The sequence below is a fragment of the Panicum hallii genome, chromosome 3, assembly GCF_002211085.1.
Source record: "Panicum hallii strain FIL2 chromosome 3, PHallii_v3.1, whole genome shotgun sequence".
Classification (NCBI taxonomy): Eukaryota; Viridiplantae; Streptophyta; class Magnoliopsida; order Poales; family Poaceae; genus Panicum; species Panicum hallii.
In genome coordinates, this window is record NC_038044.1 from 8524121 (window position 1) to 8543291 (window position 19171).

At 45.3% G+C, this 19171-nt stretch overlaps 4 protein-coding genes and 1 pseudogene across 4 annotated transcripts; 2 read left to right on the forward strand and 3 right to left on the reverse strand.

The window, feature by feature from the left end:
* Positions 1-286: 286 nt before the first annotated feature.
* Positions 287-2956, reverse strand: LOC112885128 (annotated as a pseudogene).
* Positions 2957-4390: 1434 nt separating this feature from the next.
* On the forward strand, positions 4391-5173 carry LOC112884519. The gene is made up of 3 exons (XM_025949925.1): positions 4391-4507; positions 4574-4744; positions 4845-5173. Exons 1-3 carry the CDS (start codon positions 4441-4443, stop codon positions 5168-5170), a joined length of 564 nt encoding a protein of 187 aa, XP_025805710.1. The 5' UTR covers positions 4391-4440; the 3' UTR covers positions 5171-5173.
* Positions 5174-5314: 141 nt separating this feature from the next.
* On the forward strand, positions 5315-9130 carry LOC112884516 (acyl-coenzyme A oxidase 4, peroxisomal-like). Its single transcript, XM_025949922.1, has 13 exons — positions 5315-5473; positions 5575-5676; positions 6548-6654; positions 6840-6917; positions 7008-7131; positions 7250-7323; positions 7447-7506; positions 7622-7731; positions 7873-8032; positions 8122-8198; positions 8287-8458; positions 8571-8663; positions 8870-9130. The coding sequence occupies exons 1-13, from the start codon at positions 5458-5460 to the stop codon at positions 8996-8998; spliced, it is 1302 nt and encodes a 433-aa protein (XP_025805707.1). The 5' UTR covers positions 5315-5457; the 3' UTR covers positions 8999-9130.
* A 3826-nt stretch (positions 9131-12956) lies between these two features.
* LOC112884518 (60S ribosomal protein L10-like) lies at positions 12957-15242 on the reverse strand. The gene is made up of 4 exons (XM_025949924.1): positions 15105-15242; positions 13755-14256; positions 13551-13632; positions 12957-13216 (listed from the first exon to the last, which is right to left on the reverse strand). The coding sequence occupies exons 1-4, from the start codon at positions 15112-15114 to the stop codon at positions 13151-13153; spliced, it is 660 nt and encodes a 219-aa protein (XP_025805709.1). The 5' UTR covers positions 15115-15242; the 3' UTR covers positions 12957-13150.
* Positions 15243-15714: 472 nt separating this feature from the next.
* LOC112884517 (zinc transporter 6) lies at positions 15715-18548 on the reverse strand. The gene is made up of 2 exons (XM_025949923.1): positions 17551-18548; positions 15715-16216 (listed from the first exon to the last, which is right to left on the reverse strand). Exons 1-2 carry the CDS (start codon positions 18436-18438, stop codon positions 15902-15904), a joined length of 1203 nt encoding a protein of 400 aa, XP_025805708.1. The 5' UTR covers positions 18439-18548; the 3' UTR covers positions 15715-15901.
* Positions 18549-19171: the final 623 nt, after the last annotated feature.

The window sequence follows — 19171 nt, forward strand, 5'->3', positions numbered from 1 at the left end:
TTAATGTGTTGATCACCACAAGAATGATCATTGATGAAAGGGGATTAGCTGATTATGTTCTTGGCATGAAATCCACGGGAAAACCTGGACCCAAAAGAGACGTCATGCGTGCTGTCCGTGGCGTGCCAGCAGGCAACGGGCTTGCATTGCACGCACCGCACGCTTGCGCTTTCCGGTGGCTGGCCGGCGGACATGCCACGCAAATTTATCTTAAAGGATGTTCGGCTGCATCTATTTTGGTTGTCCACAAATGAAAAGGATGTGAACATATATATAAATAAAATAATCAAGGTGACACTGGAGAAACGATTCCAATAGCTCTGGCAATCTCTATCTTCTTTCTGATATAGTCTGCATAGAATTTTGGCCTGGTCCTCTGAAAAAACGAGGAAACGATTTTCGTTTCAGCTAAAACTATGAAGCATGCAGATGAACATTTAGAAAATACCGTACCAGCTTTGTAATGGCATCTGCAATCAAGTCCTGAGCTTTCTCCTCTGTAACCTAAAGGCAGGAACAAAGATTTCAAATATAACATAACAGTGGATCCCATTTTGAATGTCATACAAAGACAAATACTTCTTCATTAATGCCTTCTGTGCAATTGTGGAACTGAAAAAGCAAAGAGGTGAAATGGATAAGCATCAAACAGGAAGGCTAATCAGAAGATGGCATTAATTTGTATGTGCAGGAAAAGAAAACCAATGCAACCTGCATTTCCATCTCAAAGCCATTACTCTCCAGTGCATATTCCATTACATGTTGGCGTAGTGGAAACTTGTCTAATTTATAGACTTCCTCCAAAGCCTCTCTAAAACTCTTCTGAACATGTTTTGAAAGAAAAGGCATGGATTATTAGCATTTTTCAACACAAGAAACCAGCATTCCGTAGTTGCTTAGCTGTGCAGAAAATAGTGCAAACTGCTAACCTTTAGCTTGGCCACCCGCTTCCAAATCTCGAAGTACACGCCATCTAATTGCTTATACCAAAAAAATTCCACGTTCATGCTATCAATGCATTCCTGAAACAAAAGAAGTCGGTGCAATTGTTACATACAAACCTCCAAAATCAAACTGAAGGCTGTGTTAGAGATCCTAAATAATAAGCAGCATGAGCTAAACTGACGGTTATATTGGAAAAGCCAGTAGCGATCTTGATTGCTTGGGATTCTCCTCTGCTTCATATTCTCCTCCACTAAAAAAGATAAGAGTAATCAGAGTAATACAAAACATAGGGAAACAATGTAAATCTATGGTTTTTGTATGGTCACACTTACCTTAAGAGTTGGCCACCCAATATGAATATAGTCCTCCATCCACTGGCAAAATGTAAAAGGGTTGTGAGACCAGAACAAGAGAAAACACTGTACAAATTTTCGAGCTTTGCCCAACATATTCTATATTGCATACCTTAAGCTTCTTCGACAACTCTTCCCAGAAATCAAGGTATTCTAGTTCAATCTCATACTTATGAACATACTCACAGCCACCCTACATAAAAATGGATGAAAAGCTGTAGTTTAGAAACTTCTGTAATGACAATCAATAAGTAATTTCCTTTTTCTCTTTAAACTAATTCATCTACGGCCAATCGTAAGTGTCTGCCATTCTGAACAGGCAAAAAAAGCCTGGAATTTCATGAAAGAAAGTAATGACCAGCTGCCATAAAATCACTTGTTTGCATATCAATTATGAGTTGTGTTTTAAATGTTAATTAATGCTCAGCCTACATACACTCCTACTTTTCGTAAAATCAGAGTACACGCTGATATTCCCAAGTCATTGTGACAGCTCCTAACCATACTAACACAAAGGATCAATCAAATAATGGCAGGTTACTCATGAGTTAATATAAAAATACGTACGCAATTTTGAGGGACCAAACGTTGGTAGTCATCCAAGGCAGCAACTGTCAGATACTGGAAGGACCAATCAAACATGTCGTCTTTTTCAATGTACACAAGTAAACCCTCCTGGTCAAGATAGTCCAGAATGTGATCCCCATCCAGTTTAGTTTCATCTTCCACAAAGCACTTTAGCTTTTCCTTGAGACAGCATAGATGGTAATCATCTTCCAATTCAGCATCATACGGGTCAGCCTTGCGCCCTTTTTGTGTCACCTGTACACGAAGAGATCATTGATGAGCAAAGAGAGAAACTAAATACAAAGGGTAGGTTAACCGAACCAACATGTATGTTGAATAGGACAGGTGAAGCGATATCCAACAAACAACATGAATGTGGATATGTAGAAGAACACAGAACATGTAATGGTAGATATGAATATGGATGGAACCTTGTAATATTTGATACGGCACAAAACATGGTGAACTTGAAGCTCTTTTATCTCCTCATCGCGCAGTTCAAGAGAAGTGTCAACACGAGGAGAGGGCAGCTGTTCGTAGTAACGTTGTAACTCCTCATGGTCGATGCCCTCTCCCACACCCAATTCATTCAGTTGCTGGATTAAAAGATCTGCTTCTTGTACCTTTATCATCATTTCCTTTGTAAGATGTCTTTTCTCATCAGCCGTAAGTTCTTCACTATGATGGTGGGCAGCAGTGTTGCCACCCAGAGAGAGACCAGCACAAGCATCGTTGGAGCTTGTTCTTCTAAGCTTCTGATCAACGCGCAGGGTGGTCTCCCTTGGAAAAGATGGATTGCTTTTTGACTGCTGCTTCTCTCTTGCAGTTGGTAGTTCTGTGTTGGCGCCAGGCCTTCGGGTGCTCAATGGACGACACAGCTGTCGAGAAGGCCAAGCCCTCTCCGTTCTATAGCTTTTCGATGGCATCTTCTGTTCACTTGAGCCCCCACCCACTTTCTCCTCTATGCGATGCTTCTGTGGTGTTGCTCCATTTGAGCCTGTAACAACCTTATGCTTCCGAGGTGTCTTTCCATTTGCACCTGTAACAGCCTGGTGCTTTTGTGGTGCCTTCAGTCCTTCACCGTCAAGCATATGGACTCGGTGGCATCCGTTCACCAGTCAAGGCTGTGCCAGGCTTCTTCACTGGGGCAAGCCTGGTGGCAGATTCTCTTGAAACGCCAGAAGCAGTGTTGCCGAAATTACTGCTAGAACTGCCAGCAATGTTGTTGCAAATATGACTTGTAGAACCGCCGGCATCAGCAGAAGGAATGGTGATGGAATCCGCATCACTCGAACCAATGCCGGCGCCGGCGGCCTTCTCTCTCGAACCACCACTGGAGCCAATGCCGGCAGCGTGGCCTTCACTCTCGAACCGCCACTGGAGCCCGCGCCCTTCCCGCCGTGCGTCGGCTGCGCCACCACAGCAGCTCTACTGGAGCCCGCGGCCCCCAGCAGCCCCTTCAGGCGGTGCTCCGGCGGCGCCATATCTCCAGTCGCCTTCCTTCCTCGATGATTCGGTGGCGGCAAGGCTGGAAACCCTAACCGGATCTCGCTGTCTCGTCGCTTCCTTCCTTCTCTCGCCGGAGGGGAACACCGAGCACCTCTCGGTTCGATGGGTGCGAAGCCTCAGGTTGGGAGATTTGAGGTTCGACGCGGGGGGGGGGGGGGGGGGGGGTGGGTGGGGGGGGGGAACGAGTCCGAGCCTCCGAGGCTGCGGCGGGCCGAGAACGAGGAGGGCTCGATGTCTCTCTCGGGATTGGGGGTGGCCCGGTTGGTGGATCGAGTCCGCCTCCGGTCCATGTGGGGAACGCCACGACGCGTGGCCGGCATGTGGTTCTGGTGGGCTCGAAGGTACAGAGGCCTCCATTTCTTGAAAGCCCAATTTATTTAGGCCCGTCGCTCGTCTTGCAAACACGCCGATCCTAATTTTTTTCTTTAAAACAAAAAACCACACGCAGCTTTTCCTAATAAGAAAATATAAAACACCCATACAATTTTTTTGGGTCGAATGTCCTCTACGGAGTACTCCTATAGCACTAATTTTCTTTTCCAAAGAGGTAAGGACAAAGAAGACGAACACACCGCACTCGTGCCATCCACACGCGCACACACCACACCAACACAAATCTTCACTCTCCGGTGAAATCTTCAAACTCTTAATGAGGTTTTTTTAGTACTAATGTCAGCTGCCAGAAAATTTGAAGCTTGATAACTGGCACCTTGCAAGCATGAGCTTTCTTGTTAATTTAGCATGTTCTTCTGAAACATCTTACCCTATCCTAACTTTATTTTCATCTACAACAGCGCATGCCATGGGAAGTTGGAAGTTATTTTAGGAAAATCACTTCTGAGACCATCAAGCTAATGCTCCAAAAGGTTACCTGTATGATATCGGGGTTTCCAGGGAGATGGGTGAGATACTTCTTCGTTCTGGTTGGGATGCTTTTTCCACTGCACATAACTTGGAAGAGAATGACTCTCTCGTGTTCAAGTTCTGAGGGAACTCAGACCTTTAAAGCCCAGATATACAGTTCACATGGTGGTTCCCAGTAGATCACTTCATCTGTTACTTGTTGATGCACCTTCTGAGATCCTTGAAGCTGTTCTTCCGGCCCAGTACTTGTCATCAACACGTTTCAAATGGTAAAATGAACTAGAATTTACACACCGTGATTCTGTGATCATTGCACTAATCTTATCTATGTGCAGGAAATGAGGTACCTAATCCCAGACACGATCAGGAGCCGGCTGAGCTTGACTATTTAACATCAACCTTTTGGCTGAATGCTCAATTGGTACGGTGTTTAAACGGTTCTGTGTCGGGCGCAATGCAATCAGGCTGGGAACAAGTGCAGCAAAAGAATGATGCAGGTTCAGAGTGTGAGATTCTCAGCCAATGTTCAATGGAGTAGTAATTTTTATCTCGCAGAATGTTGCTATCTGAAACTAATGCCGGCTGTTCATGTATAGGGCAATGCAGCCTTTTCAGCGATCCATCAGGAGACGAGTGAACTCGCGGCGTTGATGTGCTGGCTGACAAATCTACTGAAGTCTGATCAAAGACGATCAATGATCTCAACTGATAACCTAAGACGCCACGCCATCCGTGTGCTGTCCATGACGTGTCAACGAGCAGGCACCGCACGCCTGCGCTTCCAGTGGCTGGCCGGCGGACATGCCACGCAACGGCGGCGGCATCGCAGGCCCGACCCGCCAGCTCGAGGTGACCCCGCCGCTCCCACCGCCACGTGGGCCCGCGCATCCGGTCGCCCCGTCATCGCCGACTGCAGTGCGGGGCCCTCCTGATGGCAGGGCGTGGGAGACCATGCCCCCCGTATCCACCAGCGACGTCACCGCCCCGCGCAGCCCGCTGGCTATGACAGGTGGGTCCCGGAACGTCCCTGCACGTCAAAAGGGCGGCTCTCCCTCCCTCCGGTCCCCGACCCTCCAAAAATCGTCGCGTTTGGTATCGTGTCGTGCCGCTCTTCTCGTCTTCCCTCCTCATAACTCTTCCTCCACCTACTGCTCCGTCTTGATCGGGGAGCTCGCCGGATCCGCGAGGGGGAAGTTTCGCGGGGCCCTCGAGCGCGGCGATGGGCAGCTTGGGAGGTGGGTGCCGGTCCGAGCTCCCGCGACGGCGGGATCCGGTGGTGGGTTGTGTTTATCTCGCCGTGGCTGACCAGTTCCTTCCGCTGCTTCTGGTGCTGCAGGTAGCGGCGGCGCAGGGGCCAGCGGCAAGGTCGGGCTTCCGGCTCTGGACGTGGCGCTCGCGTTCCCTCAGGCCACGCCGGCGTCGCTCTTCCCGCCCGCCGGTGAGATGTCCCCTCTCTGCCTCCGCCTCCTGTTGTTTCTGTCGTGCCAGTGTTTTGCTATTTTTAGTTCGAATTCGAGAGGTCGGAGGCTCGATGGAATCGATTGCGGCTGTTCGAGCTGCAAATGCCTTGCTCATCGCATTTTTAGAGTGGAGGGTTGAATGTTCTGTTCATACTTTTGCAATAATCTCTCTAGTCTTGTGTTGCTTGACTGGGCGCAAATTGGCAGCGGTCTTGTGTGTCCTAGTTTCCTAGAGCTGTTAGGTGGAGAATACGATGGATTTGTTGGGCATCCGGAGGCTGCAACCATGTTTTGGAATTTTGATTTACTTCAAGTGCGTTTATGATTTTTCCCTCTTATCCATGGTCAGGATTACTGGAGTTTGGTTCGATTCAGAGCTAACTCACAAAGGCTAAATGCTTAGAAGGATATGGTTTTCTCGTGGCGTGGTCATATAGGAAATAAAAGAAGTCTTTGTTGTGCATTAAAAACGGTAGCTTTAACTGACGGGCCATCCCATGGATGGATAGCTTTCGATAATAACAGTTGACGTTCCTTGCTCTTCTTTTCTTTGTGAAGTGCTTCTGATTTGATAATAATTGAGCGGCTCACCAGTACACCTTGCATTTAACCACATGTGATGTGGTCCTGTTTTGTTATGCTCTGTCGTTGTCAGAAAGAACTAGAGTTTAGTTTTTCAATCTCTATTCTCTCTAGGCCTACTTTGTAACTAAATGCTGGTGGCAGTTTGGTTAGTTAGCAAGGCGTAGTGTTACAAGCTTGGATTACTGTATCATAGCTTGCAGCAGGTGAATTACGACTTGGGGCATTTTTTTATCAACTTTTGAGCTCACCTGTTTATGGTTGCAGTGTCGGACTATTATCAGTTTGATGATTTGCTGACTGATGAAGAGAAGGCACTCAGGAAGAAGGTCCGAGGCATTATGGAAAAGGAAATTGCGCCCATTATGACTGAAGTACGTTTTTGCTTCTTAGTGAAACATGTCTTGTGTGCTGAAATCTTGTGGTGGCCTAGTAGATACCATGCTTCTTTTCTACCATGACATTTTAAGCTCCCTTGGACTGACTTGCTGATGCACTGTAAGTCTGCGATACTGCCTCATGTCGTCATAAGCTTACATGGTGTCATTTTACTCTGCAGTACTGGGAGAAGGCAGAATTCCCATTTCATGCCATTCCCAACCTTGGAACTCTTGGCTTAGCTGGTGGTACAATAAAGGTACAAACAAAACAATTTGTGTTCTACTTTCGAATGTCAGGCCTCACCCACATGCACATTTCGTTGATGTTTTTCCATCCAATTGTACAGGGGTATGGGTGCCCAGGACTGTCACTTACAGCTAGTGCTATTTGCATAGCAGAAGTTGCACGTGTCGATGCGAGCTGCTCCACATTTATTTTAGTACACTCCTCTTTGGCTATGTCCACGATTGGTAAATCTAGCATTGCTTCGGAACATCTATTACACTCCATTCCATTTGATCTTGGATAAGAAAACAACTTTGTACAATAAAGCTTAGTGTTACAATTTTTTTTCTTTTTTATGTATAGCCCTTTGTGGATCAGAGGCTCAAAAGCAGAAATACTTGCCATCACTTGCCCAGTTCAAGACTGTTGGTTGTTGGGTGAGTTACATTGTCCAATTTATTTTTAATCATTTGCTCTTGTACTGTCAGCACCACCACTCATCGTTTCAGTATTGTGGATTGATATTTCACCTTCCTGAGAGAACCATCTCCTTTCTACAGGCATTGACAGAGCCAGATTATGGAAGTGATGCAAGCTCCTTAAGGACTGCAGCAACCAAGGTTTATTTTAGTTGGAAGCATGGCTTTTATTTCCTGAAGATAAATTTGGATATTTATATTGATGATAGAGATGTGGCCTTTTGACACTAACCATGTTGGTTTTTTATTTTGGAAGGTACCTGGTGGTTGGCATTTGGATGGCCAAAAGCGTTGGATAGGTAACAGCACATTTGCAGATGTGCTCATCATTTTAGCTAGGAATGCAGATACAAAACAACTAAACGGGTAATCATTTTTTTTTCCTTCTAGCCTTATGTTGCTGGTACTGTTAATTGTTCCTGTTCATCTCAATATGAAGCTATATCTATGCTGATCAATGCAAGGAATACATTGCTTGCTGACAATGAATGTGGTACACTATTCTAGATTTATTGTGAAGAAAGGTGCTCCTGGTCTAAAAGCCACAAAAATTGAAAACAAAATTGGACTCCGAATGGTTCAAAATGGAGACATAATTCTTAATAAAGTATTTGTCCCTGAGGAAGACAGATTAACAGGTATCAATTCATTTCAGGATATAAACAAGGTACTTATACATTTTTACAACCTCTCATACTCTGTGCTTTGTCGGATAATCAGAATTGTATTTGGTTAAAGTTTTAATTTCTGAAACAGGTCCTCGCTATGTCTCGCATTATGGTGGCATGGCAACCCATAGGCATATCAATGGGAGTTTTTGACATGTGCCATCGGTAGGAATCATCTTACTAAATCTATTTATAGTTTATCCAGCCTGATATGTTTAAGCTTTCCACTATATCACATTCTTTTACTGAACAGGTATTTGAAAGAAAGGAAACAATTTGGAGCCCCACTGGCAGCTTTTCAGCTCAACCAAGAGAAGCTTGTACGAATGCTTGGCAACATTCAGGCCATGCTTCTTATTGGCTGGCGACTATGCAAGCTGTACGAGTCAGGCAAAATGACGCCAGGTCATGCTAGTTTAGGCAAGGTTAGTAAACTGTAATATAGCTAGCGATTGTTTCCTCATCTTGGGTCCCGCGAAGATTGCATCATTATTTGTATCTTGTACAATCTACTGAGAAGTGATAACATTGATGCAGGCATGGACGTCCAGGAAGGCGAGGGAGGTAGTTTCTCTTGGCCGGGAGCTATTGGGCGGCAATGGCATTTTGGCTGATTTTCTGGTTGCCAAGGTAAGAGGGGCTCAACATTTATTGAGATTTATTCTTTTGATATTCTCCAAACATGGCAAAATAATTAGAAAAATCTAAGAACACCTTAAAGATTTTCTACTACCTGCTTGTTTATGATAGACTCATTGCACCTTGTAAACCATGTGATTCGAGTTTCAACCTTCCATGAAGAAAGAAGTTGTCCATAACCGTCCTTGTCTCTGCAGGCATTCTGTGATTTGGAGCCGATTTTTTCGTACGAGGGCACCTATGACATTAACAGCCTGGTGACGGGCAGAGAGATCACGGGGATCGCTAGCTTCAAACCTGCTGTGTTAACGAAATCACGCTTGTAAAAATTCTCCTCGTTTTCTCTTACAGAGGAAGCCACAGTGAACACAATAGACGCACACCTTGTATAAATTCTCATGGTGGGAATAAGAGCAACGGAAGATTATATTAATTGCACGGTCAGTTTTTCTGGTGCCCATGGCCATTTTCGTCTTGCAAAATGATCCTAGCTCGAAATAATGCCATTTGCTCCTACATAGATGCCACTGCTACATGACATGTAGAAAATATGTCATTATGGATGGAATTCCTGATGCAACATATTTTTTAAAGAATCCTCATCCTAGTGGTTCTAATACTGTATTATTACACAAATTTTCATCATCCGACGATGGTATACTCTTAAGCTGCATGCATTTCTATTTGGTTACCCACCAAAAAATTGAGCTATATGCTTATAATCAGCTAAAACAAAAGGATTAAGGTAAAACTGTGGGGATCACACCGAGACGGAGCTAGAAATAATACGAGGGGGGGCAACTGGTGATGTGTTCTCGCCACCACCTGTTCGACAGAATCCCCCAACCGCGGTTCCGCACCTCTCCTTCGCCGCATTGCACCTCCGATGCAGGCACAAGACCTCCGAGCTTCACCGCCAAAGAAGATAAAAGCAAAAGCTTTGTCAATCAGGCTCAGGACACCAGTGCCAAGACTCGCAATGCCGGCTCTGAAATTTCGTGGTGAACAGAGTACAAAGGTTATGGCAGCCATCGCGCGAGGTCAGGATCAAACGGATGTGCTGATGATCCCATTGCCTCCTTTGGGTAAACTAGGTGCTGAGGTGAACCTGGACACCCCCAGCTCGAGTTCACATGGAGGGATACGAGATGTAAACACTGCCCTATGCAGGCCGTTTTCAGAGGAAGAGAGAACTGATGCTTTGTTTTGGATTGGACCTCCTGAAGGATTTTTCCAAAGGAATTGGAATCCGCGCAAGATTTCTTTGAAAAGGGTGCGACGCCAGATGGGCTTGACGAGCCTTCAATTGTGCTGATCCTGAACTGAGATACGTGACCAATCAGTCAGTGCAATGTGACCTACAACTACAAGGTGATCTCAAAATGTATGGCGAATCGGCTTCGACCTGTGATACGTGATATTATTTGTCTAGAGCAAAGTGCTTTCATCATTAGGCACATGATAACTGATAATGCTCTGGTTACTTTTAGTTATGCTAAGAAATCTTGTGCCTACAAGCTTGACTTAGGGTGTGTTCGTTTCCGATTAGAGCGCTCTAAAAATTTTAGAGTGTTCCCTCACTCTAAAGAATCGCAGTCTTATTAGAGGCCGAATAAGAGGGCTGTTCGGTGCCGGACCTCTAAAGTTTAGATGTTTCAGGTTTTAGAGGGGTGAAACGAACACACCCTTATGGAAGGTCTATGATTGTGTTGATTGCAGATACTTGAAAGGTGCTCTAACAAAACTGGGGTTCTGTGATCAGTGGGTCAACTGGGTTGTGCAAAGTGTAACCGTGATCAACATATTCGAATTCTCATTTAATGAGTACTACGACAGAGTTTCAAGACTACGAGATGGATTTGGCAGGGAGATCCTCTATCTCCCTATCTATTTCTTTGTTGTGGCCGATGGGCTCTTGAAGTTATTGGAGAAGGAAGTGCAATCTCACAACATTAAAGCTCTCAGTATCTTACTATTACTGATTGGAGTCTTCTTTTGCTTGATAAAATGCCCTCTGACACCTATCTGTTCCCCTCCCAGCAAAATGAAAGCATACTAAAAAGTATCAATACTTCATATAGAGTTCATATTATCTTAAAAAGCAATAGAAAGAAGAAACAGATTCAAGCCATGCTGCTCTCGTTGATAACTTCTTTTTTCCTTCCCAATCTAGCAACCCACGGAACGGTAGACAACCAAGGCAACAAAGACTATTCTTATCCTTTAGAATTGAACCCACTTAGACTGGTCCATTCAACCATTTTGTGTTCTATCCCTCTTCTACGAGAAGTGAAAGAGGCAGTGTCATCACGACAGCAATGCCGATAGTCATCCATTCAACGCCTCCACATGAAGCCACCTAAAATTCTAGGTGGACACTTAAAAAAATAGAGAAATTCTAGAAATTCTCACAACTCTAATCATAATAGTTATTGGATCTGTTAACTTTCCTAATAAAGTACGCAGATCTGCTATTCTAATAAAGTACGCACATCTACCATTATAAAAATAGACTAAAGTAACACCCTAAATATATATCTAAATTACCCACCTTTACCATTATAAAAAATCTAAAGTAACCCCTAATCTTCATATTAATTACCCACCTATACTATTATAAAAATAATGCAAATAACCTCCTAAATCACACTAGAGGATATCTGAATTTCATATTAGAAACCTGATTCACAGCAAAATTTACAAGTATATAATTTCTGGAAAATCATAGCAGATCATTTTCTTTTTTGGATGAAGAACTTTGTACGGAATCTTTTCTTCTTACTTTAGCACACGTACGTCTTTGTTTAGAACCATCTAACTGGCCATGGCGCTCGCTGATGCGGAGTATCCTCACTAGCAGGGACCGGGGACCATCGTCGTGGTGTGTATGATCAGAGCATAAATATTTCATGCATCCAGTGGCAACACTGAATCCATACAAATCAGTTGCTGCCCCGACAGCTCTAGATGTGGGTATTGGTTGACAAGATCGTCTCCTGATGCCTTGCAAGCCTATGTGTATCTGGGATGGAGAAAACGGATGAAATGGAGGAGGAATTTCCAACGGGTGTAAGTGGAGAAGCTCACATACAACTGTGAGTAGCTAAACGAGAAGGTAACCCACCCTTGTGACGTAGAGTTGTAAGCTTAGAATTTCTCTTATATACAGGAGCAATCTTTCATGGGAGCTAATTAACTTTCTGTGCCGAGAGGCCAGAAGAACATGAGTAGCACCACGTGGAATGACCAACCTGACGCAAGACATCAAGTGCATAAATTCATAGGGTACGACTATTTAGCTGGACATATTCATGCTCAATTACACATATGACTGGACGCTGCAATTCATTTATTTTCATATCGAATTTTGATTCTGTAGATTTATTATTGTGATTGTACCATATTGTACGACACGATGACTCAGCATTTTATAATGCATTTATACAATACTCAAGTGCTTGTGCTTGAGAAGCAATATTATAGTTTGGAGTTCTACATTTCGATGCTTTTACTATATACCCAGCACACAGCCTTCCATCGCCACGCCCAAGACCAGGTTAGTCTCTACCACCTTTCTCTAAGAGCATCTCCCTCCAGCAGTTCCCTGATAAATATCTTCAGCAGTTCTTCAATACACATCTCCTACTAATAAGATAATATTGATATATCCCAATACCATTGGGAGAGATGCTTTTACAGTTCTCCAATAATCTCATCCTAATACAACAAACATATTGGGGGAGAGCCAAAATTATCCTTTCATTTGAGGGAAGTTAAGATGAAATATCGAGACAACCTAATAATTATTGGAGAAAGGAAAAAGAGAGAGGTTTTAAGGAAGTGCTAGAGTATATTTTCTTCCCAATAGTGTCAGTTTATTGGAAAAAGGCAGACAGTTTATTGGAAAAAGGGAGATGACTAAAGATGCTCTAACCCCGCCATTAATGGAGCCCGCACGACCCCAGATTGATTTTAACAAGTAATTCAAGGCTCTTAAAATATATAAAAGAACTTTCAAATTTCTAATTTCTAAAACCACGTACGCAAAAATCAGACAGCGGTGCGAGCGCAATCACTGTTCAGTGTTTGGTTCTAATAACAGGATTGTACTAACAAGGACCTGTTTGTTGTCAGCATCAAATTCTATTGTAGTGACCACGCTACCTAGTTACCTACAGATGCTAAATGGCACAAAACCACAATCTCAGAAAATGAGCATTCGTCACTCAAAGTTTATGACCGTTCCAATGGTCATGCTAACGTAGCACCATAAACACCACCGCATTAACGATAGATTCGGAACCATAATACTTGAAGGGCATTCAGAGCAACCCATTCTGAGTCAAATACCAACACAATATGCATAATGCCGATTCACACAGAGCTCAGTAATACTACAAGCACTTAGTCCATGTTCCAGAAAGCAAAACAAGATAAGCTGAAGCAAAACATCCAGAATCGCATTCCACTGTAGAAGCCTAGGCAGCTTCAAGGAAAGCCTTCCCTGGAGCGCGCTTCTCAAGTCGGCCATGGTTACCAAGCAGCTGCACAGGGATAAAAGATAAAGACATTAGATTATGCTCACTGGCCAGGGCATTGCTCTTGAGATGATGGAACACATATAATAAATGAAGTATGCTCAGACAAATAAAGGTACAAACAGTGACCAATGAAAATTGTGACTACATTGTCTAAAATATCACGTCTATACAAACACTGTGGCTAAGAAAAAAATAAAGTATCCACTTTTCTCTAAAATATGCTCACACATCTAGACAACATAAGTGTCTAAAAGAAATTTATGTCTACTGTACTGTACATAAACAAAGTGAGTAATAATTGAAAAAAAAACAGAGGACAAGAAAACTATATCTTTACCTTAGCGTTGACACCATCAGGCATAATTCTACCCTCACTCTTGTACTTCAGGTAATCAGCACGACTGAACTTGGTGAAGCCCCTGAAGAAGTGTGAAGTAACAGAGTTAACACACGAAACTTGATGCAACAAGAACATGTGAGCAATCAGATTTCTGAATAACACTCTGGTTCAACAGCTTGAAAGAATTTCTTTTGCACTCACCACTTTCTGCTCTCAATGATCTTTTGGCGGCCAGGGAACTTGAACTTGGCACGACGCAGAGCTTCACTGGCATGGGCAGCATTGCTGTCCTTGCACCGCACAGAAAGGAGGACCTGGCCAATGTCCACCCTAGCGCAGGTACCCTGGGGCTTGCCAAAGGCACCCCTCATTCCAGTCTGGAGCCTATCAGCCCCAGCACACGAAAGCATCTTGTTGATACGAAGCACATGGAACGGGTGAACCCGGACCCTCAGGTGGAAGGCATCCTTTCCTGCAGACTTGGTCATGTACTTGTTGCAAGCGATACGTGCAGCCTCAAGAGCCTCACTGGTTACATTCTCCTTCTCCCAAGAGACAAGGTGAACACAGTAGGGGAACTCATCAACGCCCTTCTTCTTCATTCCAACATCATAGATCCTGATCTTGGGGTCCGGTACACCACGGCAGTACCTGGATTTGGGATACGGCTTGTTCTTGATCTGGCGATAGCACCTTGCAGGCCCTGGCCAAAGTTTCAAAAACACCAACGGTTGTTATTAACCAGATAGCATAGAGATAAACTAAAGTTAAGTATACAATAAAAGTAGTCAGTGCAAAGAAATAGATGTCACAAACTAGATACAAGGTCACCTCAATTTTCAGAGCATAAACAACAGTGCTTACAAGAATCATGCAGAAAGAGCATGTGCATTGTAGTAAGATTGTGCTATAGTGCTGATTAATGGCAAACAAAAGACCGCAAAATGCATGCCTTTGAAACGAGATCCATCACATACAAAGTTAAAAATCCATTAGTACTAGCTCACAAATAAGTCTATTTGACAAGGGAAAGCATACATCTAAGGTATACAAGAATGAGCCCTGACCAAGACAAGACTTCCAACTACTAACAGTAAACCAAATTGATGCCTTGTTCCGCCACAGATAATGAACTATGAAACTAGTTGTTATAAACTTACAAACGATGAGCATGTCATTTCGGAACAGGATACCAATTTACTGCAATATGAACGAACAAAGGAAATCTGAGCGCTCTAATACAAAGAGCCCGCGCTTCCGCCTAGGATGCAGGCAGTCTAGCAAATGAACAAGTGATTCTAGGCAACCACAACTCGACTGATCAAGTAACATGAATACCTGGGAGCTTCACTAATCAACTGAACAAGTAAAAACACTACGCGCGTGCGGATAACCCTCCGGAATCATAAAAACAAATCAAACAGATTTGGCACAACAATCACGGATCGAGCCGAGATTTACACGAGAAAATAAAAAGGTCATAAACAAACGGTCGCATCAAACATCCCAAGGGCGCAATCCGGAGGAGAACGACTGGAATCGCGAACTTACTTCTGCCCATGGCGGCGGCGGCGGCGGGCGGCTGCGGCGGCTGCTGCGAGGGGAGGAAACGAAGAAGGGGTGCGGCTAGGGTTTGGAGGGGGAGCGACGAGGAAATTTACACGGACGAGCGAACGCGGAATGGGGCCGGGCCGCCGTGGCTATACTGGGCCGGGCCACACAGAATTGGGCCTGGGAGAAGTGGGCCGAAAAGCCCAAGAGCCACCGCCGCTAGCCATTATCGTGTGCGACATGTAACTGATTTTTTTTTTTTTTGTTTGTCCAGGGAAGCTTAAGAGCAGACACAAGTAAACACGAAATCTGAAAGGAACCCAGAGCATCAGGAAAAATACAGAAGAGATACGGCACATCTTTAATACGCAAGGATTTGCAAATTACCGAAAGTAACCAAGAGATCTGAAAGAAATCGAGAGCATCAGGAAAGATAAAGAAGCGACAAGGCACATTCTTCAATACGCAAGGCATATTTTGCAAATTACCGAATGGCTCCTTCCCAGAAACTTGCAGATCTGACAACAGTACAAGCGGAAGGTGGGGGGGGGGGGGGGGGGGCAACCGCCAACCTCGTTGCTGAAACCATGTTCCTATCACACTTGCAGTATTCAGTATGCAACAATTCACAATCAGCAGTCGTGAATTTCCAGTTTCTATCGTGTCAAAATTTACATGAGGTGAGTGGTGGCCCCCAGAGTATTATCCGTTCCTGCCTACACAAGATATCATAGGAACAGTAAATCGTTTTTCTCTGAAGCTCGTACATGAGGTTCTTTTGAGAATTTGATTACGACCTATGCCCAGAGAGCTAATATCGACATAGAAGCAGATCCAAGCACCAACGCAATGTAACATGCCTTCTTCAGTTTTATAGATGCTGACATCATCTTGTCATGGAAAAAATCGAGAGAAATGAGATCCACAAGCGCCATATAGATAAGGACTCCTGCAGAAAGTGAACCAAGAATCCCTTCCATTATTAAGGCATTTGGATTGCTATCGTCATAGCCAGTCATATGGAAGACAAACATTCCAAGAAGAATGCCCAATGGTGTAGTCACTGAGAACATTATGCACATATAGCCCACTGTTGCCATCCCAAAACCAGCCTGAGAGAAAGACAAATGCATACATATTCAGTCATCAAAGAAGTATTTAAGTGACTCAGTATGGAATTCATACTTCATCTCTAGTTATGAATTATGAATGAATATCAAAACATGACTGCTTTACAAAGGTGCATGCTAATTGGAATCCCAGGTGATGGCTCTAGGTACACTATGCTTTATCAACTGAGGAAAGGATAGAAATCAGCAAATTGCACTAGCACCGCTGCTAACGATGGACACATCACTCTTTAATGACTGTTTCGCTTTCCAGGTAGTCTGCATCTTTATGAATCCTAATGTTTGGGCAAATCCTGCAAACTCTTTACTTTACTATTTAATGACTGTTATGCTTTGCAGGTACTCTGCATCTTTATGAATCCTAGCCATTGCTTTGTGGAATTGCTGTCCAACAAGATACCACCAAACCAAAAGGACCAAGTCCTAGTGCTATTCCTCTGTCATCTCTCCTATGTGCATAACACATCAGCCTGAGCTTCTTCTATAGTGGAGTGGCACAAGAGGTAAACATTGTGGAATATGTGGATTAAAATCGAACATGAACGAACAGAACTGGGTGGGAAAAAGGACAGATGGCCACATGGGTTTTCATGGTACAAAAAGTTCAGCCTTCAGGTTTTTATATTGCTATAATTCAATGATCGGTACAAAATCGCACTCTGGTTGATTATTGTGGACAACCGGGATCCTTCCACCAAGAATCATTCTAAACTCTATAAAGTTATAAGGAGGGTGCTGGGGACAAAGGAGGGTTTAAACAAAGCATAATCAAGTATAAGATATTCTCCACCAAATTACCAAACAAAGCGATGCAGACCAGACTCCTAGTGTGCAATTGAAAACAGTCGATACCAAGCTTACTTACTCCAAGGCACACAAATCAACCAATTAAATAAAAATAAGAGGGAACAATCCTTTGTCTCGTCTATGTGCAAATTATCATATCATACATAAGCATAGGTATGTCACATAAACATATGACTATCAGTTCATCATACTCCGAAAGGAAGCCAACCCGTAAAATGATATTATATCCAGCTTGGTACACTGTGAAAGAGAACACTGACATCATGGATTCAATTCAATCAAGCTAGACCTCTGAGTTCCTATGTAGTGCTACAAAATCTAAATTCAGACCAAAAGTTGCAACCTAATGATGTAACGAAGCCTCAATTCCAGTCAGTGTTACCGATCACAAATTAAAGCAATACCGGTAAACCATGCAAAAACGATCACAATACGAACAAATCGATCATGAGCCTTCAATTCCACAAACAAAATGCAAAAAAATGAGATACGCATATTTGAACTCTCACCTGCGCGATGCAGCCACCAAGGCCCATCCCCTCGAACACCTGGTGGAAGGAGAGCGCAACCACGAGCGGTCGGATTGCGCAGACATCCTGGGACATCCCCATGGTGACCCCGATGATGACGGAGTGGAACACTATCCCAATCTCCAGCACCTTGGACACCATCTTCTGCTTCCTCCTCGCCTCGTCTTCCTCCCCCGCCCCATCCCCCACCTCGACCACTTCATGCCCGACGCCATGGCACCCGCCGCCGACGGCCGCGACCTCGTCGCTGCGCACCACGGCGGCGCCATTCTTGGCCCCGAAGAGCGCCACGTCGTCCCTGTCCGTTTCGGCGCCGTTCCTGGCAGCGCGCGGCGCCAGGTCCTCTTGGTCGTCGTCCAGGAAGGCGCGCTTCTTGGGGCTCATTTCGCCGGTGAGTTCAAAGACGGGGGCTTTTTTGGGAATCGGGGCGTATGGCGTCTCCTGGTGGCCGTGGCCGCCGCCGCCGTGGCCGTGGGCCTCGAGGTGGGAGGAGGCGGAGAGGTCGACGAGGAGCGCGAGCAGCGCGCCGACGAGGGTGAAGAGCCCCGCGAAGGGGAAGTCCCGCCAGGGCCTGCGCGTGGCGACGGCGCAGTCGGCGAGGGCGGCGTGCGCGTCGGGGAGCACGTGGACGAGCGAGGTGGAGAGGATGACCCCGGCCGCGTAGCACTTGACGAGCAGCAGGCCCCTCGCGTAGTTGGGGCTCCCCCGGAACGCCCGCGTGAGCGCGACGGGGAGGCAGATGCCGATGGCGCTAGCGACGAGGATCGCCAGCAGGGACCCCGTCTTGAGCCGCGCGGCCGCCGCGCCGTCGCGGCAGGCCCGGGAGCCGTCGGGCCCGCCCGCGGGGAAGCACCCGGTGCCGGACATGGCGGCGGCAGGTGTTCGACGAAATTACCCCCCGCCGGAGGGAGCGCGCGCGCGCGACGGCGACAGGGGAGGAGGAGACCTGGCGACTGGCGTGAGTAGCTGGACTGGGACGGACTGGGGGGAGGAGGAAACGGAGAGGGGGCGGAGACGGTTTAACGGCGGCTTCAATGCGGTGTGGGGCCCGCGGAACGGGCGTGGGGGCGTTGGAGTCTGCCCGCCGGGCCCGGACGCGTGCTCTGACAGTAGAAGTTGCGTGGAATTTTGTGGGGGACAATCGGAGAAAAGATGCGCTGTTATGGTCAGTCACATGCTGAATTTGCCGAAGGGAGCCACGGCCGACATGTGGGGTTTTCCTTATGCTGCCTTATAATTTTATTCTAAGACAAAAATTGCTGGGAGGAAATGATCCCATCAAAAGGCTACTAGTAGTCTTCTAGGAGTACGTAAAACGTGTTTTTGTTCTTCCTCAGTATCCTTTTCCTCAGAGATCTTCCGTCACTACGGTAGCCTCTTTTTGTTGTCACTTGCATCGTTATCATCGTCATCTTGCGCGCAGCTATTGATCATTGTCCGTCCCTTCTTCCCCACCGTTGATCGGTGACGCTCATATCGTCTTGCTATGTCATCACTGCCATGGCGATTTGTCGTTGTGGCCATTCCTTAAAATCGGTCAACAACAGTTAAACGTAAAACCTTCACCTCAAACACTAGCATCTAACCCCTGGATAATAAT

Coding starts and splice junctions, on each gene's coding strand:
- LOC112884518 (XM_025949924.1), bottom strand. Junction 13,633..13,754: donor ATCATTGAGAGCAGAAAGTG/GTGAGTGCAAAA, acceptor ACACTTCTTCAG/GGGCTTCACCAAGTTCAGTC. Junction 13,217..13,550: donor CTGATGGTGTCAACGCTAAG/GTAAAGATATAG, acceptor ATCCCTGTGCAG/CTGCTTGGTAACCATGGCCG.
- LOC112884516 (XM_025949922.1), top strand. Junction 5,677..6,547: donor GTCGCTCTTCCCGCCCGCCG/GTGAGATGTCCC, acceptor TTATGGTTGCAG/TGTCGGACTATTATCAGTTT. Junction 8,199..8,286: donor GTTTTTGACATGTGCCATCG/GTAGGAATCATC, acceptor TTTACTGAACAG/GTATTTGAAAGAAAGGAAAC.
- LOC112884519 (XM_025949925.1), top strand. CDS start 4,441: ATGCACCTTCTGAGATCCTTGAAGCTGTTCTTCCGGCCCAGTACTTGT. Junction 4,508..4,573: donor TCATCAACACGTTTCAAATG/GTAAAATGAACT, acceptor ATCTATGTGCAG/GAAATGAGGTACCTAATCCC. Junction 4,745..4,844: donor GAATGATGCAGGTTCAGAGT/GTGAGATTCTCA, acceptor AGGGCAATGCAG/CCTTTTCAGCGATCCATCAG.
- LOC112884517 (XM_025949923.1), bottom strand. CDS start 18,438: ATGTCCGGCACCGGGTGCTTCCCCGCGGGCGGGCCCGACGGCTCCCGG. Junction 16,217..17,550: donor TTGGTGGCTGCATCGCGCAG/GTGAGAGTTCAA, acceptor TCTTTCTCTCAG/GCTGGTTTTGGGATGGCAAC.